Genomic DNA, 15493 nt, shown 5'->3' with positions numbered 1-15493 from the left:
ACTCATGACTTCTGACTGCTGTTTAGATCTTTCCTAGCATGAGTCCCAGATCTGTTTGTACTGTCTTGCTAACTTGAGGTGTCATAAAAAAGATTCACCCCCCTCTGCAATGTAAAAAATATTTTCACATAACCTTCCCCTTGTCCTGTCCAAAAATATGCAGACACTCCCTACTATTAAAATGTACTCAGAAAAATGTATTACGACGATTAATAACAATACATGTAGCAAACCTGTGCTTATTAACGTGGATATCAACTTTACCACAGTCGATGCCACGCAGGGCTAACGGGCCAGAAGGTTGAGGGTTCGCCGACCACAACAGACGAGCCGGCTCTCTCTGCCTGTTTTATTACACTATGATAAGAGCCGGCTTCAGATAATGATGATATAAGATATATGCAACACATTTTCCACCAATCAATAAGCAACGCATAACTGCATACCGATTACTGACTTTGAGTGCTTATCTCCATTGTTTGTGTCATAATTAACCCTCCCTACTCAGTATTAAAGTCTTGGCTTGACAATCTCCAAATGTATTTACATTTTTTGGTGTAATGGAATGGCCGGTGTGCAGTTTGGATGCTGGAATTATATTAGAGGGGAGTGGATGAGCGTGTGCAGGTAGCCTACAGGAGACTTTTAAAGTAGCAGCTGTAAAAATACAGCCAGACTGGCCTGCTGCTGTGCCTTTCTAGAATCGGTCAGAGTAGACCCACAACTGATCCAAATGGAATGAAACATTCAAATAACAGGGCTTATTATTACATTTTTACTGCAGTCTACAGCCTAGAGTAGAACAATAATGCAATTATTCATTGGTTTTTGGTCTCGTAGGCTAGTGTAGGTAGGAATATTGTATTGTCCCTAAGCAAGATCAATAGGGGAGCTGCATGTGTCTTCACTGTTCTTTCATGCGCAATGATGCACCTGGCCTCTCCAGTGCCTGTCAGCAATTCCTATTTGTTGTTGTGGAGTTACACTAAGCATTGATGCAGCTTGGAATGCTTTTATGTGTGGTATGATTTCTAGTTAGCCTACAGCAGATCTGGACAAATGATCCACCTACCACTATGAATGGTGGTTAGAGGGCAGGATAGACAGTTGACTGGTAGACTATATTGACCTGTGGTATAGTAAGCGTGTGGAAAAGCATAGTGCATAAGACAAGACCCAAACACCTTGATAGCAGAAGTGCATGCAAGCAGATGAGGAAATGTGGTTATATACAGTAGTGTTAGGTTCAAATTTTCCAGAGTAAAAAACTCACGATTAACCAAGTTTAATTCTTCCCAAACGGTTGTTACAGCTGTAATTCAGATTTAAAAAAACATTTCACACACGGCACTGATATTTAACCCTTTCTCCTAGGTTGAGTCTCCTCCTCCACAACTGAACATCCAGACAGAACCTTAGTTATATCTGTTCTTCCTCACTTCATCTGACCTGACCTCTACCCCAAAGTGATCACTCCTTCCCAACTCAAGGCTGTCAGGGTGATTGATACCAGACTGTGTCTCCTCTCCTCCCAGAGTATCCTTGATGGCTAACAATAACATATCCTGACAATGTAAACGTTATACATTACCCTCTCTCCCTTAGTGACATTGTTAGTTTCCAAGTTTAGCCCGAATCCAACTGTAGAATACATTAAATAGTAAAACCTGCCAAATGGTCAATGTAAATCAGGGAAGAACGTGCCCCTGTGCCCGGAAAACCCCGCACTACCCTCCCAAATGCAGAAAAAAGTTTGACAACCCACCCCTATTTTGGACAATTTCTAACTGTTCCTAACAGGTATCTTTTGTGATCTTTCCCCCTCAGAAACCCCCTGCTAACAAGTTTGAGGCCCTCTTGAAGGTGTGAGACAGACAGTCATCAGGTTGAGTTTGGTGTAAACCACAACACACAAATAACCTAACAAAGATAAGATAAATGTCATTTAGTTACCAATATGTAACTTTGCATGTGCCATTACTGTAAAATATTCATTATCATGTCCATCTCCTATATAAAAAACATTGTTTTATATTAGTGTCAAAGCAACCATTTAGTTTCAAAGTGGATAGACAGTATGTTGTATGATTGTTCACTGTGGTCTCTGTTAGTCAACACAGGTTTTGACAGGTTTTATTTAAAAATGTTGCTGAAAGGGTTCTTGCTAACTGAGCCCCACCCCCTCTCTCCTCCCACCGCTGTAATAACATTGGTGTCACGTTCTGACCTTAGTTCCTTTGTTTTGTCTTTGTTTTAGTATAGTCAGCGCGTGAGTTGGGGTGGGTAGTCTATGTTTGTTTTTCTATGTTGGGTTTTGAGTTTGGCCTGGTATGGTTCTCAATCAGAGGCATGTGTCTTTAGTTGTCTCTGATTGAGAATCATACTTAGGTAGCCTAGACTCCCCGTGCTTACCGTGGAGAGAGAGGGACCAGGCAGGCACCGTGTTATGGGGTTAGGTTGGGCATCCAGGCAGGTGCCATGATGCCGGCTCAGCGCATCTCGTCTCCAGTGCGTCTCCTCGGCTACGGGGAGCATTCAACCAGGTAAGGTTGGGCAGGCTCGGTGCTCGAGAGCTCCAGTGCGCCTTCACGGTCCGGTCTATCCGGTGCCACATCCACGCACTAGCCCTCCGGTGGCAGCCCCCCCCACCAGGCTGTCTCTCCGTCTCCTCCCTACAGGTGCTCCCGCCTGTCCAGCGCTGCCAGAGCCTTCTTCCTGCCCAGCACTGCCAGAGTCTCCCATCTGTCCTGAGCTGCCAGAGTCTCCCATCTGTGCTGAGGTGCCAGAGTCTCCCGTCTGTCCTGAGGTGCCAGAGTGTCCCGTCTGTCCTGAGCTGCCAGAGTCTCCCGTCTGTCCTGAGCTGCCAGAGTCTCCCTTAAAATCCTGAGCTGCCAGAGCCGCCAGTCTGTCCTGAGCTGCCAGAGCCGCCAGTCTGCCCTGAGCTGCCAGAGCCGGCAGTCTGTCCTGAGCTGCCAGAGCCGTCAGCCAGGAGCTGCCAGAGCCGTCAGTCAGCCAGGAGCTGCCAGAGCCGTCAGTCAGCCAGGATCTGCCAGAGCCGTCAGTCAGCCAGGAGAGCTGCCAAAGTCTCCCGTCCGTCCGGTGCTGCCGGAATCTCCCGTCCATTCGGGACCCGTGGCTTGGGTCTCCAGTCTGAGGTCGGCGGCAAGGGGCGCCAAATTAAAGAGGCCACGGAGGCGGGTAGAGAGGCGAAGAAGAACTATGGTGGAGACATCCACCACCGCGGACAGACATCCACCCAGACCCTCCCCTATAGGTTTAGGTTTTGCGGCCGGAGTCCGCACCTTTGGGGGGGTAATGTCACGTTCTGACCTTAGTTCCTTGGTTTTTTCCAGGTTTTTGTGGTCGGTCCACACAATGAATGGATATTCCACCCTTTCCAGCCAGTACCTCCATTCCGCCAACACCATCTTCACCGCGAGAAACTCCCGATTCCCCACATCGTAGATCCTCCCTGTGGCGTTGAGGCGCTGGGAGAAGAAGGTGCAGGGATTCATCTTAAGGTCCAGGGAAGAACGTTGGGTCAGGACAGCCCCCACTTTGACATCCAAAGCATTGGCCTCCACCACGAACTGAAGGGAAGGGTCAGGATGAACCAAGATAGGAGCAGTGGTGAAGTGGTGTTTGAGGTCCTAGGATGCTCGGTCAGCAGCAAAGAACCACGTGAATGGAACCTTGGTAGAGGTGAATGCAGACAGGATGGAAGACAGAGTGCTGTAACCCCGGATAAAGCGGCGATAAAAGTTGACATACCCCAGGAGACATTGTAGCTGCATGCTGGATGTAGGCTGAGGCCAATCCACCACTGCTCTCACAATGCCGGGATCCATCTGGACACTCCCAGCAGAGATGATGTAACCCAGATAGTGGAGCGATGGAACTCGCACTTCTTTGCCTTCACAAACAGCTGCTTCTCCAGAAGGCGTTGAAGAACCAGCCAGATGTGGAGTACGTGTTTTCAGGGGGGAGCAGGAGAAGACGAGGATGTCATTAATGTAGACGAAGACAAACTGGTTCAACATGTCGCGGAGAACATCATTTACCAGAGCCTGTAACATAGCAAGGGCGTTGGTGAGGCCAAAAGGCATGACCAGATACTCGTAGTGGCCACTGGTCATATAAATTCTGCAGAAATGTAGGTCTCCATAGCCTTGCTTTCAGGTCCCGACAGAGAGTACAAACATCCATGGGGTGGCATGGTGCTAGGGAGAAGGCCAATCCCGCAGTCATAGGATCAGTGCGGCTGAAGCAAAGTGGCCCGGGTCTTGCTGAACACCTCCTGAAGGTCATGGTACTCCGTGTGGATGGCGGAGAGTTTCAGGGCATCTTCCGGGCCCCAGGAAGACGTCCTGGTGCAGGTTGTTCTGACTTCAGACAATGGGCATAGCAGAACGGACTCCAGCCCATGATGGCACCCATAGACCAGTTGATGAGAGATTGTGTCGCCGGAGCCAGGAGATTCCCAAAACCATGGGAATCTGAGGAGACTTGATGAGCAGAAATTGAATAGTCTAACTGTGATTCCCTGACACCCGTAGGTTGATGGGAGTGGTATTATGAGTGACCCGGCCTATGGGCTGGTTTCCCTATAGCAGAATGGGATGAAATAGGGTTGCGAGCAAGGGAAGCAGAAAGGTTCTCCGTATAGCCCACCAGAGTACTCACTCCTACCGGTGAGCCTGCTCTTTTTAAAGGACAAGAGGTTACAAAATGACCAAGTGTCCCGCAATACATACAACTCTTCGTGTTGATCCTGTATTGCCTTTCCACTGGCATCCCAGCTTTGCCTAGTTGCATAGGCTCGGGAAGCAGTGCTCAGCCATCTTCGGCGACTCTCAGGGGAGGTCAGGAAGCCTCGGATTCTCTCAGCAACGGGAGGGTTGGGGACTTCCGGGATTACTCTGAGGCCAGGTGGAATCCCTGGACGTGCGAGCAAAATCGCCCATCGATGCAGATGGTCATCGTGATGAGGGAGGCGAAATCCGTAGGTAACTCCCGAGCAGAAAGCTCTTCCTTGACCTCCAAGGAGACGACGTGCAGGAACATATCGAAAAGCGCTTCCTGGTCCCAAACACTCTCCTCTGCCAACTTGCAGAAATCCACATCGTAGTCTGCCACACTGCGGGAGTCCTGACGAATCTGGATTAGCTTCCAGGCAGCTTCTCTCCCGGAGAATGGGGCATCAAAAACCTTCTTCACCTTTCCCACGAACCCATACAAACTAACGCATATGGCCGGTTGTTGTTCCCATACAGCAGTAGCCCAAGTGAGAGCCCTCTTGGACATCAGTGTGAAGAGTTAGACTATCTTGGAGCGATCTGAGGGGAAGGAGGAGGGATGAAGCTCAAAGACGAGGGCCCACTGAGCAAGAAACGCCCGACGGGTGCTCGGCTCTCCATTGAAGCGTTCCAGGTAGAGGTAAGCGGGACTCCAGAGAAGGTGGAGTGACCGATGACACGGTGCAGCTAGCAGCTGAGTTACTGAGGGGCTGTGGGGTTACCACAGTGGTAGGCTGCCTCCCAGACAAACTGCAGAATTGCTCCAGCAAAATGTCCAACGCCCGGTCATGGAGTTCAGCCAACGTTTGGACTCCCTCCATAAGGCCACGAAGCAATTCCTTGTGCGTAACGATGGTGGCTCCTTGGGAGGAGATGGCATTGCGCAGCTGGCCCGAGTCTGCTGGGTCAGTCATGGCCAGTTCGTACTATCACGTTTCAAGGTAAGACCCAGATGCAGACAATGTTGAATTAACAATTGTTTAATAATCCATTAGGGGCAGGCAAAAAACAGGTCAAGGACAAGCAGGGGTCAATAATCCAGATTGGTAGGGCAAAGGTACTGGACGGCAGGCAGACTCAGGGTAGGCAGAAAAGGTCAAACCCGGAAAACTAGAGAACAGGGACAATCAAGAGACAGGAACAGAGGGGAAAACGCTGTTAGGCTTGACGAAACAAAACAAACTGGCAACAGACAAACAGAGATCACAGGTATAAATACACAGGGGATTAATGGGGGAGATGGGCGACACCTGGAGGGGAGTGTACACAATCACAAAGACAGGTGAAACAGATCAGGGTGTGACACAGATCTTCATGATTGCACACATACATGATAATGTACAGTACACCTTAGTTCACTACAGGGCCACTAAAAGTGATGCTGCTGAGATAGTTAACATTCCACCTTTCTGTCTTCCTCACACACAAGTTAACCACTGCACCTAATGCCATTTATTTTTATTTTATTTTTTTAATTTTAAATTTTTTTTTATTAACAACAAATCAATACATAAAGCACATGAGGGAACACAAGCATACATAGATTACAAACAATGGACAATCGAGCTAGGGGGTACAATATCACATTACAATTACACAAGGACCTTAAGGGACATGCATATACTTACAATTCTAACAGCTTTTTTGTTAGTAGAGCATTTAACCGTCTTAAAATACAGTTCAATTTCTTTTTGTAGGATACGAAAATGTGGTTTTCTGTTTGTAAATTTACATTTGTGTATATGAAATTTGGCCAAAAGAATAATGAAATTAATTACATAAAAATGATTCCGCTTATTTCTATTGTATGTAAAGAATCCAAACAGTACATCTCTCCACAATAGTGTAAAATCTTCATAAATGTGTTCAATTATAAACCTACTGATGTCTTGCCACAGTTTTCTTACATGCATACAATGCCAAAAAAGATGCACAACTGTTTCTGGGTGGTCATTACAAAAGGAGCAATTTGAGTTGATGTTTTCCTTAAACTTCTTCATATAGTGGTTGGCAGGATAGTATTTATGAATAATTTTAAAGGAAACTTCCTTAATTTTGTTAACAAGTAGGTATGTTTGTGGCAACATCCAAACTTTTTTCCAACAGATATTATCAATAAATCCATTCCAGTAAGGCATGACATAAGGTATAGATACAACATCCTGCTGAAACAAGGATCGTATCGCTCTGTTGTTGAATGGACCAAAAGAGAAACAAATCTTTCCTACTGATGAGTCAACAGGGTCAATAGAAGGTAGGCTCTGAGGGTCAGGTCTTGACATGTTCCTGAATAACATAGCAACACCTGAGGGAATGGCATCTAAAACAATTGCAAAATCTTTAGGTGTTACAGGGACCTTGTAAAGTGATAAGAATTCTTTATAACTGAGTAAAAGACCCTCTGCATTTACCAGTTGGCTCACCAATAGGATATTATTTCTGAACCAATATTCTAAAAACAGAGAGGTATTTTTATACAATATATCCCATTATTCCATATATAATATCTGTGTGGAGAAAAATTGTGTTTATAAATTAAGGACCATGACAAGAAAACCTGCCGATGAAAAGCAGAAAGTTTCACTGGAACTTTGTCAATATTATAATTGCAAAACAACATGAAGTTAAGGCCACCAAAAGTAGAGAAGACATGATGAGGAATACAATTCCAGATAGAAGTGGGTATTCTTAGGAATTGTTTTATCCAATTGATCTTGAAAGTATTATTTAAAGTAGTAAAATCCAGAAAATTCAGTCCACCATTCTCATAAGTGTTCATTACAACAGTTTTCCTAATGTAATGGGTACGGTTTCTCCAAAGAAAGTTGAAAAGCATCTGGTCTATCTCCTCAAGATATAAAGATAGAGCACCATATGTTAGTCTAGAGATACCTTCAGCCTTGGTTATTAGGACTCTACCTTTTAAAGATAAGTCCCTCTGTAGCCATTGATTTAGTTTCTTCTGGTTTTTTTTAATAAGAGGGTTAAAATTTAGTAAGCCTCTAGACTTCTGATCCTTTGTAATGGTTATGCCTAAATATGTAAGTTCTTCTTTTACTGGAATACCATAATATGAAGGTGTCACACAATCTTTGACAGCCATGAGTTCACATTTCTTAATGTTAAGATATAGACCAGACGCTTTGGAAAAGGATTGTATCACATTGATCGATATGGGAATTTGGTTAGCGTCTTTCAGAAAAAGTGTAGTATCGTCAGCCAGCTGGCTTATAATAATTTCTTTACCAGTTATGGAAATACATTGTACAGGACTATTATTTAAAGAATTTGCAAGAAGTTGGGTGATTAATAAAAACAGGTACGGAGAGATAGGACAACCTTGCCTAATTCCTCTCTTTAACTCAAATCTAGGTGAGGTGCCATATTTCAATTTGATAGAGCTGTTACCATTTGCATAGAGAGTCTTAATAGCCTTACAGAAAACATCCCCAAAGCCAAGTCTCTCAAGGAGGGAAGAGAAACTGATGCTCTACTGTGTCAAATGCACCTAATGCCAGTTGTCATGGTCACTGTCTCTCAAGTTGTGTCACTGGATGAGTTCCAGACATTTCTCAGTAACATGTTTTTTTTTTCAATTTTGTGGCAGAATCATGTATTCTGTATTGAACAAAATACAATAAAATAAAACATCTTAATTGTTGCTTTTTTTCCTGAGCTTTCGTATATCTCCTAGATATAGGACAGACACTTGAAAACCTTATTCCTTTAGATTTAGTTTTTACTGTATTTCTTGCCATTTATGAATGTTATTCAATGTGTTTCTGTGGACTACAGTAATAAAGGTCAAATTCAGTATTTTATCAATGCATTTCTTTATATTTTTTTCATACATAAAGGGGTCCTAAAATTCCATATCAAAAAGTGAAAGGATCGATTGTTATGACCATCTTAAAACGACTGCATTATGTTAGCTTAGTGACAGTTGTCAAAGCAACAGTTTAGTGTCAAAGCGGATAGACGGTAGGTTGTATGATTGTTCACTGCGTCCCTGTGACTTCTGTTGTCTCTGTCAGTGAATACATGGCTGCTGAAAGGATTCTTGATAACTGAGCCACGCACCCCTCTCTCCTTCCACCCCGTCATAACATTGGCCACGTTCCAGGCTGACTACATTGCAAACAGAACTCACAACTTCTGGATAGGTGTTTAACATCTCAGTTAACCACATCATATGGTATAGCAATCTGATGAGCATTGGTTGCAACTCAACTGGAATATAGTCGGCCTGGAACGAGACAGCTCTCTCCTCGTTGTAGTTGATAGATTGAGCTGTACTGAGCTCTGACTTCACAGATACAGGATAAACTACTAACCCTGCTACTGTTCTCCCTCCTATCTCACTCTGACCTCACAGACACAGGAGAAACTACTAACCCTGCTACTGCTCTCCCTCCATCACTTTGATTTCAAAACCATAAATGTAATTTATTTCTACAAATATGTTTTTAGCTTTTAATCTTTGTTTAAAACCTAATATCTTTGTAGCCACTTCTAATTATACCTGAGAACAAACATATTTTCTTCAAGTGAAATGAAATTGATATCTTTATAGCAGATGTACAGGAAGTGGATAAATAGGACATGAGATGTAATAATGCTCAATGCTTTTCTTTTTTGGTTTTAACAAAAGCTACAATGCACATGACAACAAATGTCAATTCACTGGCAGAAGAAATATTAACAATATAAGCATACAATATGGGTATCATTTATAACAGGACAAATGACTAAGATGGCGTCGGAGAAGAAGGCAGACATTTTACATGTTTTTCTGTTCGTTTATTTGCATTGTCTGTATGTGTGTGTGTGTGTGTGTGTGTGTGTGTGTGTGTGTGTGTGTGTGTGTGTGTGTGTGTGTGTGTGTGTGTGTGTGTGTGTGTGTGTGTGTGTGTGTGTGTGTGTGTGTGTGTAATTGATGCAAATGTGCCAGTCTGGTCATTTCCGAGGAGAGGCTTGTGAGGTACTGCACCAAGTAAGTAACCCTGGTCCTGTAGTGCTGCAGGCACTTCATGTTTTTTATTTAACCGACCTGGAAGACCAGGTGTTGAATTTAGGCAATCACTGAACTGATCATTTAGCTAAGTAGCTCAGTGTGGTCTGTAGTTGCGACAAAATCCTGCAGTACCTGCAGCACTACAGAAAGAGGTTTTTCTAGTCTGAGTTTTGTCTGACAATCATCCCTTTAGTTGGTGGAGTTAAATATTGCCCTCTTCCGGCTTCTGTGTAGAATGAACCGTGTCTTTTAACTAAAGGCCTCTGGGTAAATTAGTGTGTGTTTGGTTTTCAGTGGTCCTAATCTGACACACCTGATTCATTCTACTAACCATCAAACCCTTTACTAATTGATGCAGGTGTGCCTGTCTGGTGAACCCAGAGGAGGGTGTTGGGAAGTACTGCACCTTGTAGGCAACCGTGGTCCTGGAGGGGCCCAGGCAAATCATGTTTTGAATTTAACCTACCTGGAAGACCAGTTGTGTTGAATTTAGGCAATCACTGAACTGATCCCTACTGTGTGAGACTGGATTTGAATAACCCTAGTCTGAGCTTTCTCTGTCAATCATGCCTTTAGCTGGTTAAGTGAAATGCTTCCCTCTTCTGGTAACTGTGAACAATGCTCCATGTCTCTGAGGCCTACCTAAACTGAAGGATCTGTCAACCATCTATTTTAAACATTTTTCCCCCAGAATCCAACTTCTAAATAAGTGTTGCCCATTAACAGGTGTGAGACAGTCATATGAATATTGATCATTAGATCAATTAAAAAATAACAATAATAATCAATAACTAAAATATATCCTTGATTGTTGTACTATTTGATGTTTATTGTCAACCTGCCTCTTAGGCAAACCACTTAGACCATGTCTGACATCTGTCTTGACTACTATTGACTATAACTACTGTGTTCTGATCATACTACATACTATTTAGAATGGAGCCTGGTGAGCCGGCTGGATCTCTTACATTAATATTACGCTACATGGTTATCTGTCTGGTTATTACTACGCTATTTACAATGTAGTCTAGATCAAATGTATGCAATAAGCAACAAATATTAACATACTAGGTTCACCCATACTGAGAATGTGTCTTCTACAGTCTATCCACTTATCTTATTATCAGCTGATTATCATCTGGGTCTGAAGTGACAATTCTCTTCCTCAATAGAATGTAGTGAAGAACACTAGATTAAAAACTGAAATTATATGACGTCCTGGCATTGAAAGCATACTCAATATTAGAAATGTCACATATTATAAAACATTGTATTTTCTCATATCCATCAGCCTACTAGTTAGTATGGGGAGTTGGACTTGGCCAGTGTGTTTAGTCATATGGTAGAACAACATACCAGATAGAAGCCTACATATAGTTCTTTCTCTCTATTAACCTATGGCCTATATTGTTCTTATATGTTATCAATGTGTGTTGGTTGTGTTTGAGTCTCTCAAACCAGTTTTTCCAGGTGAACAACGTACTTAATGAAACCGAAACCGACAGAATATCCCTCCCATGAAAAGGCTAGCATGATATTTAGGTTTGATACTGCATGCTGCATCAATCATCTTTGTTTTGTCTCCTCCCACTCATCTGAGAGGCGTACGGCCAGTGACCTCACAGACAGAAAACGACTAACCCTTCTCAGTGCTCTCTCACCCAACCCTCTCACTCAGCCTCAGAGAGCTCTCAAAGTTAACGACTAACCCTTCTCAGTGCTCTCTCACCCAACCCTCTCTCTCACCCTCAGAGAGCTCTCAAAGTTAACGACTAACCCTTCTCAGTGCTCTCTCACCCAACCCTCTCTCTCACCCTCAGAGAGCTCTCAAAGTTGTATTTTCTCCTCACTCTTGTTATTCTTACATCCCGTTACGAACTGACCTTAGGTTCAATTGAGTCAGTTTGTCTGATATAATTCATTACAGATTAGACATGATGGGACACATGTAATCCTGTCAAGACTTGCATAGTGTGAAAGGTAATACAACTGAAGGATTTTGTAAACCATGTCATGTGAAGGAAGCTTTAAGACAGTACTGACGTGTCATTTCTTTGTAAAGCCATTAGGCATGACAGTCAGGAATATGAGGTGATTTTAAGGATTTTGAAAATGGTGTAATGTGAAAAAAGCTTTATCATGTTAACCACAATGTCACTCAGATGTGATGATAGTGGCTGGTTCTCTTTGGCTTCATCTCGGCAACTCAGAACCAATTATTACATGAGCACTGGCCTCTAGACAGTTACTAGTGTTGGTTGTGGGGGGTTGAGATGTTGGACTAGTGGTGGAACCAGGGACGATCATCTTTGGTAGCCCTCCCCCTCTCTCTGCAAGTCGCGTGCAACGTATGGCCAAAAAATCCCTCCCCTTCCAAAACTCAAAAGCTGCCAGGTGTACTGTAGGTAGCCGCGGTCACAGTGTACATGCCAGCAAATGTCAAGAAAATATTACACGTGACCAAGACATGTAATCTCAACCATTTCAAAACAGTAGCAGTAAAAAAAATATGCAACCGAGCAATCAATGCAGGTTAAAACAAGCATTAACAGGGTTGCATTCCAGGTCGAATAACATTGCAGACAATGCATTGCATCAACCAATGGTTGTGTGCCACATCATCGACTGCGCAGTCGGGCATCAGATTGCTAAATGATGTGGTTAGTTGATATGTTAAAGACCTATACAGGTGTGAGAGTAGGCATGTGTCTGCAATGTAGCTGGCCTGGAACACAGCCAGAATCTCTACACTGTGAAGCTGGGGCAGCTGTTGTGTCAGATCAGGCTACTTCTCATTGTTAGAGGTGGTGGTAATGATCAGTAATATACAGTAGTTATCAACATAATATAGATTATTATGTAGCCTGTATCTGATGCTCTGATAATGTTTGATTCTCCTCCACTCAAAATCAATTTGCAATTCAGATCAGTGTCTGTTCCCTTGCTCTTTAGTGTGTAGATGACTTCACACAACAGGTTATTCACTGGTGACTTTGTCTGGATTTTGGTGACTTCAAAAATCTCATATGGAGGAATTAAAACTTCTCTCTCTTCAGGAAAGGCTGAGTAAGAAGTTAACTCAGCACCAAAGCAAGTGTGGATCTCAAAGCAAGACACATTCCCAAAATTGGTTAAGTCGGATCTTAAAGAGCTTGTGGCGAAGGTGCCGAAACGGATCTTGTGGTTGAGAACACTCTGATCAAACTTCTTGTTGGTTCTGTGAAAGGTTTCCTTACATGTCTCTTGTCTTTCTCTAAGAATCTGAATGGCGTCAGTCAGGTAGAAATGCAGTGCATGGTACTTGAATGATGATGTCATATATGCAGAATGGCCCTCTTGAACTGCTTTGTTAAAGTCCAGGTACATTGATTTGGAATTTGATCCTGGTCTGTTTTTTGTATACAAATAGATAGCAATAGAATGCTCTGTATTCAAACTGTCTCCATGTGGTATAGCGTGTGGTTTTGCTATGTTCCAGGATGTATTGAATTGAGGATTAGTGTTTAACTCATCGTAGAGGTACATGTTTTCAACCGCCCATAACATTAAATCTCTGCACCCATCATATTTGTCATCAACAGAAGAACGGACCATGTCTAGAGGTAGAATCTCTTGCATCCCTCCATCTTGAATCCCTCCATTCTCAGTTTCTCCATCCTGTAACAGTGACATTATTTAGACACGTTTCCATTCATAAGACTTATGTCAAACTGTGCTAAAGTTTGGAAACGCTGATCTAATGTAGGGGCAAACAATGACAATTTAATATGTAATCATTTAAAAAAATAAAATGTAAAAAAAAGTCAAATATCTCACCTTTGAATGGGGAATGCCGAAGATTAAAACTAAGATTACCATCAAAACAAGTAGAAAAATAACAGAAAAGACGATTGTCTTCTTTTTGTGTATGTTATTGATTTCCATCTAGTGACGTTGAAGAAGGAAGTAAAAGGTTACAGTTAGTTACAACAAGAAACCAGTGCTGTGTTCGAATACTCATACTTACATACTGTATACTACATTCTTAATGAGTACATACTACATACTATAATTTAGTATACTGTAAACGAACAGTATCCTTTCAGTAGAGTGTACTAGCGCTTTGCCTGCTGTTGCTATGCAACTTCTTGCTAGCTTGTTAGCATAGCTAACAAATGACTAGCTAGACATCTTACAACTTCATTAACAATCTCCAATGAGAACGCACAATGACTATACCACTTAACTAACCTAAGAATGACCTGAATAGTAAAGTCAGTAAATGTTGGGTAGTTAGTTAGATAGCATATAGTTAATGTGGTTTGATGTATTAGTAGCCAACTAACGTTAGGTAGCCAGCTAACATTCCGGTACATACAAGCAACTGCTGCAATGATATGCTATGCGGTTCGTAAGGCTAGCGTACCTAACAAATTGTCACCCAACATAATGTGTAACGTCACTTATTTGAAAAGTCATTACATTATTACATTGCAGAACATTTTCTTAAAATATGTCATAATTACTTAAAGCAATGCATTTGTGTCTGCTCTCATCGGACGGCATATTTTGGCCATTTTCTACAAATCTGAAAATGTTGTGAAGCCACGCCCATTTTCTGAAGAATTGCATTATGAGCCCCAAAAGCACAGAAATAGTGTCCACTGCTTGTTATACTTCCTATTTTGACTAATGTAGTACGACATCCGGGAACCTGTGGCATACTAACTATATCCATACTATGACCAATAAGCAGACTACATACTCAATTTCCGTCACAAATAATACGGTTAGTGTGGTTAGTATGAGTATTCCAACACAGCTCAGGTCCTACTGTGCCTGTTCCTGAGGCATTCATATTGAGAGGTACAATTGGAAAACCTTGAAAATAAATAAATTACATGTGACATTTGTAATATCTGCCATCAAATGTATTTGTGCTCTCTGTTCTCGCAAGTTAGTCACTTTTAATTATCACTCACAAGTTAGTGTTAAACTGTACTCTGTGAGAGAGCAAAGTTACCACTATGATCATTCTTAAATCATTCATTTTTAGTGTATTTTGCTTGTGAAATAATCTGTAGAGAACTGGATGTACAGGCGTTGACAGAAAGAAATGTTCCATTCCTACCTGTTAGTTCTGGTCTGGTCACTCAATGTTATGGAATCCTTTTTTGTGAGGCCAAGTTATGAGCAAAAGTTCTTAATCTTTTTCTCTCGTGTTTTCCATTGTTATGTCGATACGCACAACAGTTTTTTTTTGTGGAACCACCCACGCAGCACTGGTTTTTCTGGTCCTTGGTGACTTTAGCCCTGAGGACACCTTGCATTACAGTTCTAGCACAGGTAAAAGGGGAAACACTGATGTGTCACAAGGGGTAAAAAAAGGGAAACACTGTGTGTTCACAAGGGATAAAAAAGGGGTAACACTGTGTGTCACAAGGGATAAAAAGGGGTAACACTGTGTGTCACAAGGGATAAAAAAGAGGAAACACTGTGTGTTCACAAGGGATAAAAAGGGGTAACACTGTGTGTCACAAGGGATAAAAAGGGGTAACACTGTGTGTCACAAGGGATAAAAAAGGGGAAACACTGTGTGTTCACAAGGGATAAAAAAGGGGAAACACTGTGTGTTCACAAGGGATAAAAAAGGGGAAACACTGTGTGTCACAAGGGATAAAAAAGGGGAAACACTGTGTGTCAC

At 42.5% G+C, this 15493-nt stretch overlaps 2 protein-coding genes across 2 annotated transcripts in view; both read right to left on the bottom strand.

Annotated features, from left to right (window-relative positions):
- LOC115125365 (oxidized low-density lipoprotein receptor 1-like) overlaps positions 1-15493 on the bottom strand; it is a 70322-nt gene that overhangs the window by 7548 nt on the left and 47281 nt on the right. The window lies entirely within an intron of this gene.
- LOC135561798 (ecto-ADP-ribosyltransferase 5-like) lies at positions 6906-15483 on the bottom strand. The gene is made up of 3 exons (XM_065003663.1): positions 14921-15483; positions 13627-13734; positions 6906-13467 (listed from the first exon to the last, which is right to left on the bottom strand). The coding sequence occupies exons 2-3, from the start codon at positions 13732-13734 to the stop codon at positions 12628-12630; spliced, it is 948 nt and encodes a 315-aa protein (XP_064859735.1). The 5' UTR covers positions 14921-15483; the 3' UTR covers positions 6906-12627.

Source organism: Oncorhynchus nerka, linkage group LG18, assembly GCF_034236695.1.
Source record: "Oncorhynchus nerka isolate Pitt River linkage group LG18, Oner_Uvic_2.0, whole genome shotgun sequence".
Taxonomy (NCBI): domain Eukaryota; kingdom Metazoa; phylum Chordata; class Actinopteri; order Salmoniformes; family Salmonidae; genus Oncorhynchus; species Oncorhynchus nerka.
Note: the sequence above shows the minus strand (reverse complement) of the source record. Positions and strands in the feature narration are given on the sequence as shown.

Coding starts and splice junctions, on each gene's coding strand:
- LOC135561798 (XM_065003663.1), bottom strand. CDS start 13,734: ATGGAAATCAATAACATACACAAAAAGAAGACAATCGTCTTTTCTGTT. Junction 13,468..13,626: donor TCGGCATTCCCCATTCAAAG/GTGAGATATTTG, acceptor TCACTGTTACAG/GATGGAGAAACTGAGAATGG.